At 33.3% G+C, this 16,726-nt stretch overlaps 1 protein-coding gene across 6 annotated transcripts in view; it reads left to right on the forward strand.

Annotated features, from left to right (window-relative positions):
• Positions 1-16,726, forward strand: part of LOC106871259 (eukaryotic translation initiation factor 4 gamma 1) — a 94,326-nt gene that overhangs the window by 37,149 nt on the left and 40,451 nt on the right. For 3 of the 6 annotated variants that reach the window (XM_089341106.1, XM_052976720.2, XM_014917617.3), the window contains 2 exons: positions 7,674-7,775; positions 16,160-16,293. In XM_089341106.1, coding sequence (XP_089197232.1) covers positions 7,748-7,775; positions 16,160-16,293 — 162 coding nt within the window. In that variant the 5' untranslated portion in view covers positions 7,674-7,747. The remainder of the gene's footprint in view (positions 1-7,673; positions 7,776-16,159; positions 16,294-16,726) is intronic. The other 3 variants (XM_014917620.3, XM_014917619.3, XM_014917618.3) reach the window with 1 other exon arrangement.

Raw genomic sequence — 16,726 nt, forward strand, 5'->3', positions numbered from 1 at the left:
ATATTGATCGTTTATTTATATACGTTTGCGTCAATAGGATTTCTATGAGGTTGTTTCAGAAGTAATTTTTATCTCTGAGTGTATGAATGGCATGACCTACTCTTTTCATTGACAGGTGTTGTTATTTCCCATGGACATATGGTGGCGAATTTCTTTCTTTCTTTCTTTTCCTTTTTTTTTTTTTCCATTTTAATGCAAAAAAAATAGTCTATCAAAGGAAAAGACAAAAACAACTGACAGAAAGCAAGAAAGATTAGAATCAAGTTTTTCTTTAAACAGACATTGATTGCAATTGAGAATATTTGCAAGTGTTTAGTCTATTGTTCCTAGTTAGTGCATACCATCGTTGTTCTTAACTGATTACATACTATATCCATCTCAACCCACCTGAAATGTCACTTCTACCTTGGCCTTGGCCCCATATCAGAATATCGTCTTGAATTCCCTTCCTGCCTGTGGTTTCCTTCAGATATGAAACTGAGTAAAAAGACACATAGACCTTAATATATGGGAGGGTCCGCTGAAGTGATGGGTACAGTCCCTCCTAATTAAACCATAAAAAGAAATGTACTAGTCATGCTAGATTGGCAGTAAGTTGTTTGTAGTAGCAGTAGAACAAAGGAGGTAGGGGTTGATCTGAGATTGATCTATGCCACAGAACAATACAAGGTAGATTTGAGACAGGTGTAATATTGACTAATAAACTTTTTTGAGTGGATAACTGCTTGAAGTGCATATTCATTTTGAACATGTTTGCTGATCGGAATGAAACTGTAGTGAGGAAGAATTTGAGGGGAATGTAAGTTTGATGCATAATATAGATAACAGGTGGAGGAGGAGTGAGTTTTATTGATAAATATGGAATACAGTCAGCAAGTTTAGTGGTGGTGGATACAATTTTAACAGCATTAGAAGACATCACACTTCATTACATTGAATCAAAATTTAGCACCATTTTGTGTGTGTGTATGTTTAGTGGGGGTTGAAGTTTTGACACTACTTGACACATTCTCTTCCTATTAATTACTCATAGGAACACTTATATTTTGTAATGCAATCATAATATATGACAGAATATGTTAAATGCTTTATAAGTCAATACTGTGTCCTACTGTGTTAGCAGTGTTATTAAATCACATGTTTAAAGTTATCTCTGCAAATTATTCTATAGAAATTATAACCAACAATTAATTTGTTACGATGTTTCATATTTGAATATGTCTAATGTAATTGATTGAAGATGGAAAAATAGGTAATGGGTGTATATACCATATTTCAGGAGTTCTTACTCTTTCTTCAGCACCCATCCAACCCATTAACCATCCATGAACTCATTGCTTAAATATCCACTAAATATAGCAGTGTCACATTATTGGATATACCAATTTTACATATTAATCACAAACCTGGAAGCTTGTATGTACATGTTGATTACACCATATTGTAGGGACACCATATTTAGTTAAAACTATTGAAACCTGCATATGCACTCATTACCTATTTTTCCATCTTCAATCGCATTGTTGTTCACATTAGATGTGCTGGCTATAGTTTCTATAAAAAATCTGTGGAGATAACCTTAGCATGTGATATTCTCTTCCTTATGCTCTATGCAAAAATGTCTTTAGATATACTTATTAAAAGATTAAATTAAGCCTTTTTTATTATAAACTGGGGCTAAGTATGCTTGAATTCTACTTTGGTGCTCAATTTCCTGTCAATCATAACTAAATAAATAATCTTGCCGACATTCCTTTGGCTGAAGTTATATATATATATACAATTGTAATTAAATGTGTCTTTTTTAGTTTTGTCATTCAAATTCCTTGCTGAAAGGTCTTCAGCTTCTCACAAATACACAAATAAAACTTTAATTTCAAGTATTTTATTATTTGTATATCTTTAAATCTGTTTTGGCAATTAGAAGTAAAAGATAAGCACAGTATCTAGAGTTTTTTGTTCCTGTTTTCTATAAACTGACAAAATATATGGGGTGGTTGATCCTGGCTTTTGTAGAATTCAAGTTGGCTAGAAATCTTGCAAGTTAGAATAATAGTTTATTGCTATTAACTCCACAAATGAGAACTAGATTCTATTTCATATTAACTTGATCCCAATAGAACCTGACAGTATTGTATCTTCAGTGAGATAAACTGAGGTAAGATTATGATCATATCATTTAATGCATGTGTTCCATTTTGGCATCAGTTTAACAGGATCCAATGAACCCAAGGACTGCATTGCACTCTAGTGATTTTTTGGCTTGGCTTCCACAGCTAGATGTCCTCCTTGATACCAACTACTTTACAGTTTGTACTGGGTGTTTTTTTTTTTTAGTGTCATCAGCACTAGTGAGGTTGCCATGAGTGCCCAGTGGGGAGGGGGGATTTTATGCTAGGAGAATAAGGGAGTGCCAACATTAATGAGGTCACTATGCACCTTGCAAGCTATCTAATACAATAAAAATGTCTGAGAGAGGTCACATGACTTTTAGAAAAGAGTGGCTTTCTCTAGGCAGATATAGAGTCTTACTTAACATTTGCAGATAATCTTATACTTTATTGAATTGACACAGTGTTACTTTATAAACTTCCAAAATGAACAAAGCACAAAAATCAATTCATCTGATTAGAGGATTCAAGAACATTGAGATCAAACCTTACTCCAAATTTGACAGTTGTCTACTCAGAAATATACGCTTGTCAAACACTCAGTGAGTTTTGATTTCAGTGTTCTTGAAACATCTAATCAAATTAGTTCATTTAGCTTTCATTCATTTGAGTTAGGGTAGGGTTTTATAAAGAGAAATATCAGTAACATTGTGTTAAGCCAATAAACCATACTCTTCACTTACAAAATGAATGAAAAATTAACCTTGTATCCAGGCAAAAGAAATTATTCTATATCTTTTTGTGTAAGCTTGGCTGTGTTTTCTTTACCAATCAAAAGCTCTCCATTCTGTATTCCATTACTTATACATTGTTGCATATGACTAAGAGACATTGTTCTCAACTGGCCCAGTTCTCCTCATTGTAAATACGTACTGTGGGCAGTGATAACAATGGGAGCTATCTATAATTGCACTAATGAGTTCAAATTCTGCTGTGAATGTCACTTTATGCTGGAGAGCTTCCCTTATAACAATTTTCTCTAGATACATCGTATGAACGTGCTGCTTCTATAACCTGATAATTATGGGACTTGTGACTTGCTGGTTGCCTTTGTGAGGCTTGATCACTCTTGATTGGTCTTTGTGATTTAGTTTTATAAATCTGAATATTCCATGTTCAAGTAAAGATTTAGAAAGAAATGGTTTTTTTTTTCTTCTTCTTTTTCCAACTGTTTCCTAAGGGTTTTTTTAAAGATAAATTTTGTTGTCATTCTGATTGCTCACACCTCAGCAGCCACACAGGGGATGGAAGTGTACATGCATGTGGATATGTCTGATGATTAGATGGTGGCAGTGATGCAACAAGATGTGGGATAAAGTCTATTACAGTTTCCATTTGTCCAGTTTCACAAGGTTTGGCTGACCTGAAACAATGGCAATAAAATACTCGGAATACTTATCCAAGTTGCCATTCTTTAGGATCAAACTCAGAACTACAACACTGTGAAGTAAGCTTAGCTAAGCAACCATGCCTACTACGCCCATTTGATCATTATTTCAATGTCCACTTTTCCACTTTGCTTGGGTTGGGTGGAAATTTTTGAGGCAGATTCTTTTACAGCTGGATGCCCTTCCTGTTGCTAACCATCAAATGTTTGCAATTGAGATAATATTTTCCCATTGCTAGACATGTTTTCATGGAAGATTTTGGGAAACAAAGGACACAGCTTTCATGAAAGTGACACTCATTTATGACACACACACACACACACACACAACGCTTTGGTTAACCCAGGGCTATAGTAGAAGATACTTAACCAAGGTGCCATACAATGGGACTGAACCCCAAACTACGTAGTTTGGAAGCAAACTTGTTACCACCCAGCCACTACTTGAAATCGCTTTTGTGTAAACTCTGTTTAGTCTATAATTGTTTTAAAATTTGATTTTAGTTGTCCAGTTATTGGTCTTCTGTTATGTGTTAAGGTTGGCAGTTAGCAAGTTTTGGTGTTGCAAGGTGTGCTTAGATAGTTGCTGTCCAGTTGTGGTGGTAGTGGTGGATGATAAAATGTTTAAAGACATCTAGTTGACACTCTGGAGATTGTTATATATGGTGTGCAACTATCTGATTAGTAAGGTGTCTGCTACCTAATTGTTTAAGTCGCCTGGTACATTTTTGTCTTTAGTTCAGACGTCTCATTGACCAGTCTGTAGACACTGCCCTTGATCTCTATTGAAGTAGGTATAAGAGCTCCGTTTATATCTCACACAGTTCTGGCAGTCAGACGGGTAAGTCTGCTTTGTAAAAAATTATTTTTCACTAAATATATCAACCCAAACATTTAACAAGGAAAAACAAGAAAAAAAGTTGTATTCAGTGTAAATAATATTTTTTTATCTTTGCATTTTTTAAATCTTTTCATGTTATGTGACGTAATTAAATTTCGATTAGAATTTGTGTCGATTAGTGAAGTTTTTACAGAATAAACTTACTTTATTTCTATCTATATTCTGAATTGTGCATGCTTGCTGCCAATTATTTCTAGACTTGCTTTTTTTTTTCCTGTTTGTTATTTTTTTTTTTAATCCTTGGTATTAGAGACATTTAATAATAATTCTATCACTTTATTATTAGAGTAGATATCACTTTACCTACAATTACTATTTTATCTTCCCTTCCTATGCTTGTATGATTTTTGCTGCTGTATGTATGTATATTATTCTCTCATAGGTCATGTTCTGGAAGATGTATTTCTAAATGTTTTCTTACGTAAATGCTGCCTTCTAAAATCATGAGTGAGTAATGTTTTAGATATCTAATAGTAATATTTAACTATTAGATAATCTAGCATGCTTTGACTCACACAAGCCACATGAATATTATATAGCAAACTCTAGATATCATCTGTCTTGTATTATTAATACCAGCACTTCTGAAGAATTCTGCTTTTAGGTATTAAAAAAAAAATGCAGGATGGTTTTTGATGTATGAATTAAATCAATACACCTCAATTCCATTTATAAGACATTTCAGTTTCAACTGCAACTGCTAAATTCAATTTAGAGAAATATGATCAGAATCGTTTACTGGGCACATTTGTCTCTCACAAAGCAGAAAAGCAGTCAAAATTTGATGTCTTCTTTGCTGTGTATTATAGCTATTAGGTTACTCTGTGACTTGGAAATATTTATTTTTAAATTAGGATTGTGGGTAGGTCAGTGCCTACTATTTTGTAGACAGTGTTCCGCTAGTCACTCTTAATTTTAGCTTCAACATTTTTTTTCAGTGAAGTATTCTAACTTTATTGACTGCCTTTTTATCAAAATGGTGTATTTTTTTGCTAATCTAAGCTATTTCAAAATCTAATCAGTATGTTAGTTGATAGACTGTTTCTGTTGACAATGGTTCCTTTACCTTAAGATTAATCCTTAAAAGGTATTTGACTGTGGATAGAAAAGAAATACAGTACACACACACACACACACACACACACACACACACACACACACACACACACACACACACACACACACACACACACACACACACACACACACACACACCTCTCTGCTTTAATTTACTGTACATAGGAACAAAAGTAAAAATAGTTTGCAAATTTAGTTACATCCTTCCAGGCTTTTAAATGCAATTACACTATAAGATTTTTTTCTTCTTCTCCATCTGAAGATATTCTGATTAGGTGGAGTCAACCATTTCAACTAACACTTGTTTGTGCATGTAATAAGAAAGAAAAAAATTGCTTTAAATTTAAAAAAAAGAAAGATTTGCTGTACTGACTAAAAGAATGATTAATGCAAAGGATTTCTTCTCTGATTGAATGAAAATTCTAAAACAATTTTCTTTGCTTTTGCTGCTGTCTGGTTTATTTAGATTTTATTTTCCTTCTATCATTTACACAACTATCTAAATTCTAACCATTGGATGTGTGTATCTTGTTTCTAGTTTGCTTCAAATATCTTTATCAAGATATTATTTATATATCTGTAAAACTATTAGCTATTGTTTAAAATAAAATTTCCCTTGTTGACATAGGTTGACCAGGTCTGCAATGAGGTATATTTTTTTCATGCATCTTAATCTGTAAAAGCCCAACATCCAAATTGTTAAATTGACAGATTTTGTAACATTAAATATCAGTTCAGTATATTATTGGCTGCTTAACTTTAAATTATTTTTTCACATCAGAAATGTTAAGTTTTCAATTGAGCCTTTCATCATATGTAATTGGGCTTTGTGTTTCTAGAATAATTTTTATGTAATGTTCCTCATCTTAAGCTAAGCTAGGATATTGCTTCTTCAAAAATATTCTTCCATTTCTGCTTCTATATCTAACTTCTGCTATTCTGGAAAGACTGGATCTGATTTATTTATCTTTGTTGTAGAAGTTAATTTACCCAATTTGAATTGTCTTTAAAAAATTTTTTTTTGTTTCTTTCAGCACTTTTTTTTTAGTATGGACAATGGGTTTTTAATACATATTACTGTCTCTAATATTTTTATGAGGCCCAATATTCTTAAAATCTGACTTGAATATTTTTCCTCAAGTCATTCTTTTGTTCTGCATTTGCTGGTGGTATTTTCCCAACATCAACTCCAGATATTGTTTCAGTCAGCTGGCATCTACAGGTGTAGTCATTTCTCCTGTATCTATGGGCTTGTGCTTTTGATACTCAAAAACTTACAGTAGTATCTTGTACCAAGCCATTCTCATAAATTAACCATTCAATTAGTGGTAATAATTTCTCTTTAGTTGCTGCAGACACTCTCTGCATTCACTGTTTCATTACCACAGTTTTATACATTAAGCATTACTTCATATGGTCTACCTGTTTGACTAGAGAGCATTTTTGTTCCCAACAAAGGCAGCACTTTTCTGGCCCTACCTTTCTTGAATCTTGCAACACTGATCAGTGGCCCTTCAGCAATGAAGCTTCTTGAAAATTAGAGACCTATTAATGCTGCCAACTTTCTACTTCTTCTGATACATTTTAGTTTAGGTTTAATTTAATAACAGTGCACTAAATTCTTCATTGGCTCCACTGTTGATCCATTCAGCTTGTAGCACACTCACACACAACATGGTCAGCTGATAAGTTTCTTCATTGCTTGTTGTACCATTGAAAAGACTTAATCAGAACATATATCAATGTTGAAAATGCAAGATAATTGTTTTATCTAAGTCAAATTTGCCTCAGAAATTTTCACCCAGCTCTCTCCCGGTAATATTATACTCTAATGCATCACCTCCTTGTCCATTGTAGTAGCTGATAGTAATATTGCTATGCTAGCTTTCTATTAGGACAGGTGCTCTGAATACTTTGCTCTTGTAAGCAAACAGTTAAAGAATCCATTTGCAGTTGTGTACTAGAATTGTTTTTACTACATTCCCAATACTCTTGGTTTTTGTCTTATTCACTGAACACCACAGAAAGTATACACATTTAATCCCCTCCCCTCCATGAACCATAACAGATAATAATGCCTTTAAACACCAAAAAGAAAACCCTTATTTTCTATATTATTTGTATTTATGTTGTGTAGGTTTCTCTTGATATTCAGTGTAAGGGATGGAAATATTTATGTTGCCAACGATGAGAATCTAAGAAAATATTAAGATGCATTCCAGAAAATTTGTTTCATCAGGTAAATTTCTCTGTATCTAATTTTAATTAATATATAAATAGTTTGGATATAAATAACTTGCCCATCTCTCCCATTTACAATGGAGATGGCCATAAAGATAGAAATAGAAGAGACAATCAATTGCTTGATTATTGTAACTTTCTTTTAAAATTTTTACTGTAATATTTATGTTAATGTTGGTAGAATGGATTCTGACTCTGCAAAATATTAATTTGTAATGTATTTAATAAGATATTAATGACAAGCTTTTCTTGGAATAGAGGAATTTTATTAGCTGTGTGTATGTGTGTGTAGAGAGAGAGAGAGAGAGAGAGAGAAAGGAGGTGAGTGAAGGGTTGTTTTGCAGCCAGAGCTTTTTTTTTCTTCTTTTGCTTTGTTTTTGTGTGCCTCTAAATATTTGATAAATTGGCATATCTGATGTCTCTGAGGTAACTTGATCTTTTATAGATGTAGTTTATAAGTTGTAAAGAAAATAAGATTCCAAGCAATATTTTTTTGTTTTTACAATAGAATATATTTTTCTCTTATTTAATTTTGCTTCTGGTATACTTTTACATTTATATCACAGCAATAGAATGCAACACCAACCACATACTTTATAAACATTTTCATTGCCTCGACATTAATTAAAGTTTAATCCTTACATGTGCTGCCTCTTGATTTCACTTTTTACAGAGTTTTAGTTTGAGAAACTGACTCCTGGATGCGATTGTAGTTTATCACATCTAACTTTCCCAGCTTAGTCTTTGTAGCTGTCTAATTTTGGTTAGATGAATTAAAGCAGTGTAGAATTATCCCAGTCATATCCAGCCTGAATATTCTACCTGTTTTATGCTCAAAGTGGCCAGATCTGGCCTTTCACACCGACCCTAGACACTGTCATTCTAAAAATTATCAAATGATCAAAATCTCGGAGCTATGAAATAATGTATGATTAATTCAAAACAATATGAATAAATAAGCATTACATATGATAGTAATCTGAATGCTAGAGTTAAATGTCTTGAAGCACAAATAGCAAATTTAAACTCTCAATGCAATTGCGACTGAATATATTTAGATTGACTGGTTGGTTTCTTGCAAGTTCCATTTATAAGCTCTTTATTTTGTTTCTTATATCTCGGCTCTCATCCAATCAGTCATAGTAATTATGCTATAGAATTAATTGACTAGAATTAAGATGCTTAGAAGTTGGGTGGGAGATTGTTTTCTTCAGTTTCAAACTTGAGTTTTGTGGAGGATTTACTCAGTATTTCCATATTGTGACATATTAGAAGCGAAATATTTATGAATGTTGCATAAATGTATATACAAAGCATTGATAATTCTAAAGGACTAAAGACGAGTAAATTTCTGGCAAAAATTTTCTGATGCCACGAGCCTCTTCATGAATTATTGTCGTTTGTAGCACAAAAGTCTTAATTGATTGTTGAATTAACTTCCACTGCATTTTCCAGGAAAGAATCACTCTGGTTGTTTCTGCCACTCTGAGAAAAGTATTATTGATCTGAGAATTGTATTGGAAGTGATTACTGCTTTAACACCTCTCTTTACAAGACACATAGTTGCATGTTTCCATGTTATTGGGAAGGTCACTTAAGAGGAAGACAAGTTTGGATTAAGTGAAATCAGAAGCAGCAACAGCAGTATTTGCTATTTGTTTACATTGTTGAAATGTCTTTTAACTCAACTTCCACCAAACAGCTATTCTCAATGATTCTGTCTCAACATTGAAACTGTTAAAGCATGAACCATTGTTGTCAGCTGTAAAGGGTGTGGTGGAAAAATCTGTAACATTTTTGGAGGTAAAGCCAACGCTTTAGCCTCCCTCTACTCTTCTAAGGTTTCATTCACAATGAATGTAGCAGGAAAAAAAAAAAATAAATAAAAGAAATTGATAATTGGATAAAATCTGTCAGTGGTGTTAGTTTTCCTTTTGGCAATTGATAACACAGTGCCAACTGTTTTCTCTACTGTATCGGGTTCTATTTTTTTCATGATAATTTGTTGCCTTGATATGCTGTCTGTAAAGTTAGTGCATTCTCAATGCAATGTTTCTGGACTTATTCCTCTGGGACATATTGCATCATCCTTTCTTGTCATATGTGATAATTGATAATGTACTAGCTTAATCAACATGGAAAAAGTAGATACAATACTCTTCATTAAAGCATGAAGGTTTTTTTTTGGGGGGGGGGGGGGTTACCTTCCTATTATCTCGGTGTTGATTATTTGAAAATTTTATTTAAAAATAACTTGGACTAAGTGCCTGCAAAAGTTTGAACTGTATATTAAATAATCATTAATCCTCTTCTTAACCATATCTGAATGGATTTAATAATAATAATAATAATAATAATAAATAATTTTAAAAAAACCTGTTTTCTTGGTCAAGTTTCTATTTGTATATACAAAGATAGGGTATGGGTAAAGACCCCCTTCAGTCATGAATGACCATAGGATTGCACCTAAAAACTTACTCTCTGAGGCACAGGTCTGAGCAAGGTTGTTTATGGAAGTCTAGCAATTGTCCATGCATACCAAGGCCAATACAACTTGGCACCAGTTGCAACTCATTTCTTCAGCTGAGTAAACTGGAGCAATTTGAAATAAGTGTCTTACTCAAGAACACAATACACAACCCAATCTGGGAATCAAACTCTCTACCTCATGATTGTGAGCCCAACGCTCTAACCACTGAACCACGTGCCTTCACAAATATACAAAGATATTCATGTACAAAATATCGTAAGCTAGATTGTAGCAGTTGTTGTTTTGTTTGCTGAATGCAAGCAAGAGAAAGTGCTCAGCGCAGGCTACATGCTTTACAATCTGGTCATAATAAAGAAGCAGTCAGGCACAATGCAACCACATGCTGCCGAAAGAAGAGCAATTGAGAAAATAGCAGCCCTAACTGCAGCACAAGTTATTTCAGGTTGTATGATATTTGGATAACACATAGGACAAGTACATTCAGGATAATTTTCTGACACCTCTATGAGTAGTATGTTTGAGATAATACAGAAAGGAGTTAATGAAAGGCTGTCATATAAAAATGAAAATACATAGTGCCTTCATATCAGAGAACTTAGAAGAGCCAACTGTTGAAATAAGATAGTTCCTGTTCTTTGTTTGACTATTTTGTTTGTTTTGCATACATCCTAGTACTTTGTCAGTCTGTGTTTTCTATAGGTATAGTTTTTCTTAGAGGTTGGTTGGACCATACACTTTGTAGTAATAGGAATAAATGAATAATTTAATTCTGCTCTCTAGTTTTTATTTTTAAGTACAAGACTTCTTTTTTTAACCCTTTAGCATTTAAACTGACCTTATCTGGCCCAAATATTCTACTTTTTTTGTGTTTAAAACAGCCAGATCTGGCCTCGCCCATCTACCCTACAATATCATTCTAAAAACAAACATATTGAAATCCTGAAGCTATGAGATAATGCAGGATTAATTCAAAACAATGTGAATAATAAATAAGCATTACATCTGATGGAGTAATTTGGATGCTGGGGTGGGGTACTTTTACTCTCAATTACTGATAATTTCCTTGGACTTGTTTGTGTATTTTATTCATAATCATTGTAAATGGAATATTAAACGAAGCATTTGTTCCTACATAATTTAAATACATATAACTCCTCATATCTTTTTGGAATTTTCAGAAAATTTTTATGAATTTGTATTTTACTCACAGGAATTGACACAACTATGAAAAGTTTTTCAAAATTTTTTAAATCAAAGTTTAAAATATGGACAGTCTGAATTTTCAGCTTAAATCCCAACAATAGACCACTAAATGTGTTTATGGGGAGAAAATTATTGAAAAATCATCTATACATCAGACTGACAAACGATTGAGTAGGGTATGAGGTGGTCATGTGATGTGCTAAAAATAGCTAAATAGCCCTTAAATCAACCACAAAATTATTTTTTGCTTTTGGTTTTTGCATAATCATACAAATTCTTATGTGTAGAATACAACTTCATGAAAATTTTATGAAAAGCAAAATGGTTTTGAGGAGTTAAATGGTATGCTTAAAGCAGAATTCCACCAGTATGTCTATATCAACATAGCTATGTAAGAGTACTTTGAACTCAATTGCTTTGTCTGTATGACAGCCATATTATAGCCAGTTTGGATGCTAAGCTTTAATTAACTCGGATTTAATAGAAGTTCAAAATGGTTTTTTATTCATGTTCAACTTGACGATTTGTAAATATGCAATAGAAGACTTTCTATCTGAGCTCTGTTAAATTAGGACTGAAAAAGAACTATCTAATTGTCAGTGTGTACTCTTTATAATTTTCTTTTCTTTTTTTTTTATGTGCATTATCATTGGCTTGCATATCTCCATACATTTCTCTTCTTACATACCAATATTTTACATTTCCTGAGCGGTGAAATATGGTGTTAATGTTCTTTAGCTAGATCGCAACAGCTGCCTGACAATTTGTAAACCACTTGTTGGCAAACTTCCACTCCAGTGCTTTGTTAGAGAATTGCTGCTAAACAGCTTAACTGTGTTCCAAATAATAATAATAATAATAATAATAATAATTTTTGTCAGCTTCTCCTAAGTCAAGGCTGCTTAGATGTTTGTGACTAGTCTGCTCCGTGGCTCTACAAATTCTTTTGAGGATAGAATGCTGCATATCTCTTGTCTATAGTTTTAGGCAAACTTACTTGGCAGTTATTTTTACCTGTGCTTACTAGTGATGTTATTTAGTAATTTGTTGTTTTATATCTTTTGCTGTTCCTTTTGTTAGTAATATTGTGTTATTCATTGAAAGGTTTCATTAATTAGTTTATTAGAAATCATTGTTTTGATAGACTTTTTAAAAAATCTTTTATCTTTTCCTTGTTTCAATCATTTGACTGCGGTCATGCTGGGGCATTGCCTTGAAGGGTTTTAGTCAAACAAATCTACCACAAGACTTGTGTTTTCAAGCTTAGTACTTATTCTGTCTCTTTTGCCGAACCACTAAGCTATGGGGATGTAAACACACCAACACCAGTATGTCAAATGATGAGGGGGGGAACACACACGCGCACATGCACACACACACACACACACACACACAGTCTCATTTCAGTTTCTGTCTACCAAATCCATTCTCAAGGCTTTGGTCAGCCTGAGACTAGTAGAAGTGACTTGCCTAAGGTGCCATGTGCTAGTGGGACTGGACCTGGAACCATGTGGTTGGGAAGCAAGCTTCTTACCACACAGACATGGTGTGTGATAAGACTGTACAATTTATTTCAAAATCAAGTGAGTTTTACTCTTGATGAATTTAAATAAAATTATTTTAATATTCAACATTATTTTTCTTCCTTTATTAAGTCTTTGCATAATTGTTTCCAATTTAACCAAATCCAGAAATTTAGGGGTGGGGATTAGTCAACTAAATCAATTCCAGTACCTCACTGGTACTTTGTTTATTGACTGTAGAAGGATCAAAGTCAACCATGAACTCTGACCACAGGCATTTTGTTTGGTACTCTAATGCTTCTGACCACAAGCATTTTGTTTGGTACTCTAATGCTTCTGACCACAAGCATTTTGTTTGGTACTCCAATGCTTCTGACCACAAGCATTTTGTTTGGTACTCTAATGCTTCTGACCACAGGCATTTTGTTTGGTACTCTAATGCTTCTGACCACAAGCATTTTGTTTGGTACTCTAATGCTTCTGATCACAGGCATTTTGTTTGGTACTCTAATGCTTCTGATCACAGGCATTTTGTTTGGTACTCTAATGCTTCTGATCACAGGCATTTTGTTTGGTACTCTAATGCTTCTGACCACAGACGTTTTGTTTGGTACTCTAATGCTTCTGACCAGGCATTTTGTTTGGTACTCTAATGCTTCTGACCACAGGCATTTTGTTTGGTACTCTAATGCTTCTGACAATTTTTCTTCCTTAAACTTATTTTTATAAATAATCTTTTCAAATTTTGACACAAGGCCAGCAATTTTAAGGGATAAGGAAGTCAATTACACTGACAGACCCCCCACCTCCTATCTTCTGCTGATATTTTATCAACCCCAAAAGGATGAGAAGCAAAGTTGACTGTGGCAGCATTTGAACTCAGAACATAACGAGCTGGAAGAAATGCTGCCAAGCACTTCATCTGGTGCAGTAATGGTTTTGCTAGCTTGCTGTCTAAACTTGTTAAATATTGGTTTTAAATTTTGGCACAAGGCCAGCAATTCTGTGGTAGGCTGTAAGTCAATTACATTAAGCCCATTGTGCAACTGCTACTTATTTTATTGACCCCGAAAGGAGGGATGAAAGGCAAGGTCAACCTCAGCAGAATTTGAACTCAGAACGTGAAGACAGGCGAAATGCTGCTAAGTATTTTGTCCGGTATGCTAATGGTTCTGCCAGTTCACCTTAAATAATAATAAGTTTCAAATTTTGGCACAAGGCTAGCAAGTTCAAGGGAGGGGTTAAGTTGATCATAATGACCTCAGCACTTAACTGGTACTTATTGACCTGGAAATGATGAAAGGCAAAGTCGACCATGGTGGAATTTGATCTCAGATTGTAAAGAGAGACAAAATGCCGCTAAACATTTTGTCCATTGTACTAACAATTCTGCCTGCTCATAATAACAAAATATTGTTATTGACCACTCCTATCAACTGTAAATCTTTTAAGACTGACACCAATGTTTTGAAATTTTCCTATCCTCTTTATTTATCAAAAAGGTGACTGAAGCTACATTTTAAACTGATTGCTTCTAATTACTTTTTTCTTCAACTTCTCAGCAACCGAAAAACTTAATTGCTGTAACATTTCATACATTGAGGTGCTAGTTATAGAGTAGGATCTTTTTTTTTATTCATGTAATAATTATGTTTGTCTATATAATAACTGTCTAATACATTGAACTACCTCTGGTTTATAGTTATTTTAATTGTATAATTGGCTTTCATTTTGCTATTTGTGAACAGCTGTACATTTTAAAATTGGTTTTCAATGCAAAAATATTTTAAGGATTTGTTCAAAGAACTTAATTTTTTAATCTAATTAAGCCAAGCTTGTCTACAACACAAATGAGAATCAAAACCAGTTATTAAGAATAAGAACAAACAGCATATTTTCCCCTGGAATCAAGAATAGTTCATTGAGTCTTATTTTGTTGTTTTGATTTAACATGTACGAGATAGAAATTGGTCCTGTGAAGGCAGACAAGCACTAATAAACTAGGTTAATCTAAACTGGCTTTTAGATTAACCCAATTTATAGGTGCTGTTAGAATGGCTTACATTTTAGCTGTTTCTAGTTGTTGTTTTTTTAAGATTGGCCTACATATCTTCCTTTTGTTCCAGTTTTGAATATTAGTTTTATGAAAATGCTTTGTTCATAAATTACATTGGTCAGTCATGCTTGAAAATTGGAAGTGGTGATGTTAGATTTTTTTTTTTTTTCTGTTTTGACACATGTTAATCTACTGTAGATGTTTTTTGTTCACTTATTTCTATTTTATAATTTCTTCTTCAGTAAAGGCTCAGAGATTTAAAACCAGCTGCAATTTTTTCTTCCTTAGACATTAGTTGTGCATGTTATTTATACACCTTAAATTGTATTAGAAGCATTGATATTTAGCAGAATTTGTTCTTGAGAATGTGTATTTAGCAAGTTAGTTTACTCTACAAATGCACTGTGTAACGTCCCCAGCAAAGACGTTCAACATCCAAAACACAATCTACCTAGCTGTTATCAGTGACACTTTCATTTGCTTTTTGAACCTGAAATCCTCTCATTTCAGAAGTGATTTCTCTTAAATGTTTAATCCTTTAGCATTTAAATCAGCCATATCTAGCAAAACGTGTTTTATGCTCTAACTGGCCTGATCCAGCCTCTTACACCTACTCTGTGGTGTCATTCTAAAGATAAGCAATCATTTGATTGAAAACTCAAAGCTGTGAGATAATGCAGGATTAATTCAAAACAATGTGAATAAATAAGCATTACATTTGACAGTGTAACCTGAATGTTGATGGGTTTAAATCCTGAAAAGATATTCTTTGGCATATCTCTTCGGGTTTTGCTTTTGTTTTTTATTGTGGCAGTGGAAGTAAAGAAAACTAAAAAAATAATTTGTTCTCAATCTATTTACCATAATATACATAATTAAGCTATGTCTATTCTTTTACCTGGTTAATATATTTTATATATTACATTGAATTTTTTAAATGTTTATTAATGAATTGAGCGAAATTTTTTCTACTTTGAGACTGAATTGTATCAGAAAACCAGTTATTTTAACATCTTATCTTAAATAGGACCACCATTATATATCTGTACCTAATGTTTAATACACTTTCTTTTTTGAGATATTAAAATGGAGTTTGGTATATTCAACAGATCAATGGAACGACACAAACCCTACAGACTTAAAGCAATATGACAGAGACACGCTCTTGGGCTTGCAGAATGCTTCTGCCTCCTTGAGCAGGCCTGAAAATCTTCCAGATCTACCTGATGTTATTTTGTCTGCAGTAAGTAATTACTTTTTTCTTTCGAACATTAACCTTTATCCCAATGTTGCTGGTATGATAACAGTGTGTTGCTTAAGTTTGGAGCCTACAACTTCATTTCAATTTCTAATTGCATCCATTCCCACTTATGGGTTGCTGAAGGTAAGGAGAAACCATCTGTGTTTAACCTTGCTTCATATACATCGTGATAGTATCATGCTTAAGACTAACTAATGAAAAAAGGGTGAGGGGAATGTTTGAAATAAAGGTAATAGTGGCTGTAAATATTAGAGATTTCAATGACTTTAGAGGAGTTGAAAGCAATGGGAAATAATATGCTTAAGGATATAAAGACTGCATATTTTCATCCAAATCTTTCTCCATGTGCATCAACAATTCTTAGACATTTGTTGAAAATGTTTGTTTTATTTCCAAATCTCATTCATTTTTGCTG

Source organism: Octopus bimaculoides, chromosome 24, assembly GCF_046866305.1.
Source record: "Octopus bimaculoides isolate indiv1 chromosome 24, ASM4686630v1, whole genome shotgun sequence".
In the NCBI taxonomy this organism is placed as follows: domain Eukaryota; kingdom Metazoa; phylum Mollusca; class Cephalopoda; order Octopoda; family Octopodidae; genus Octopus; species Octopus bimaculoides.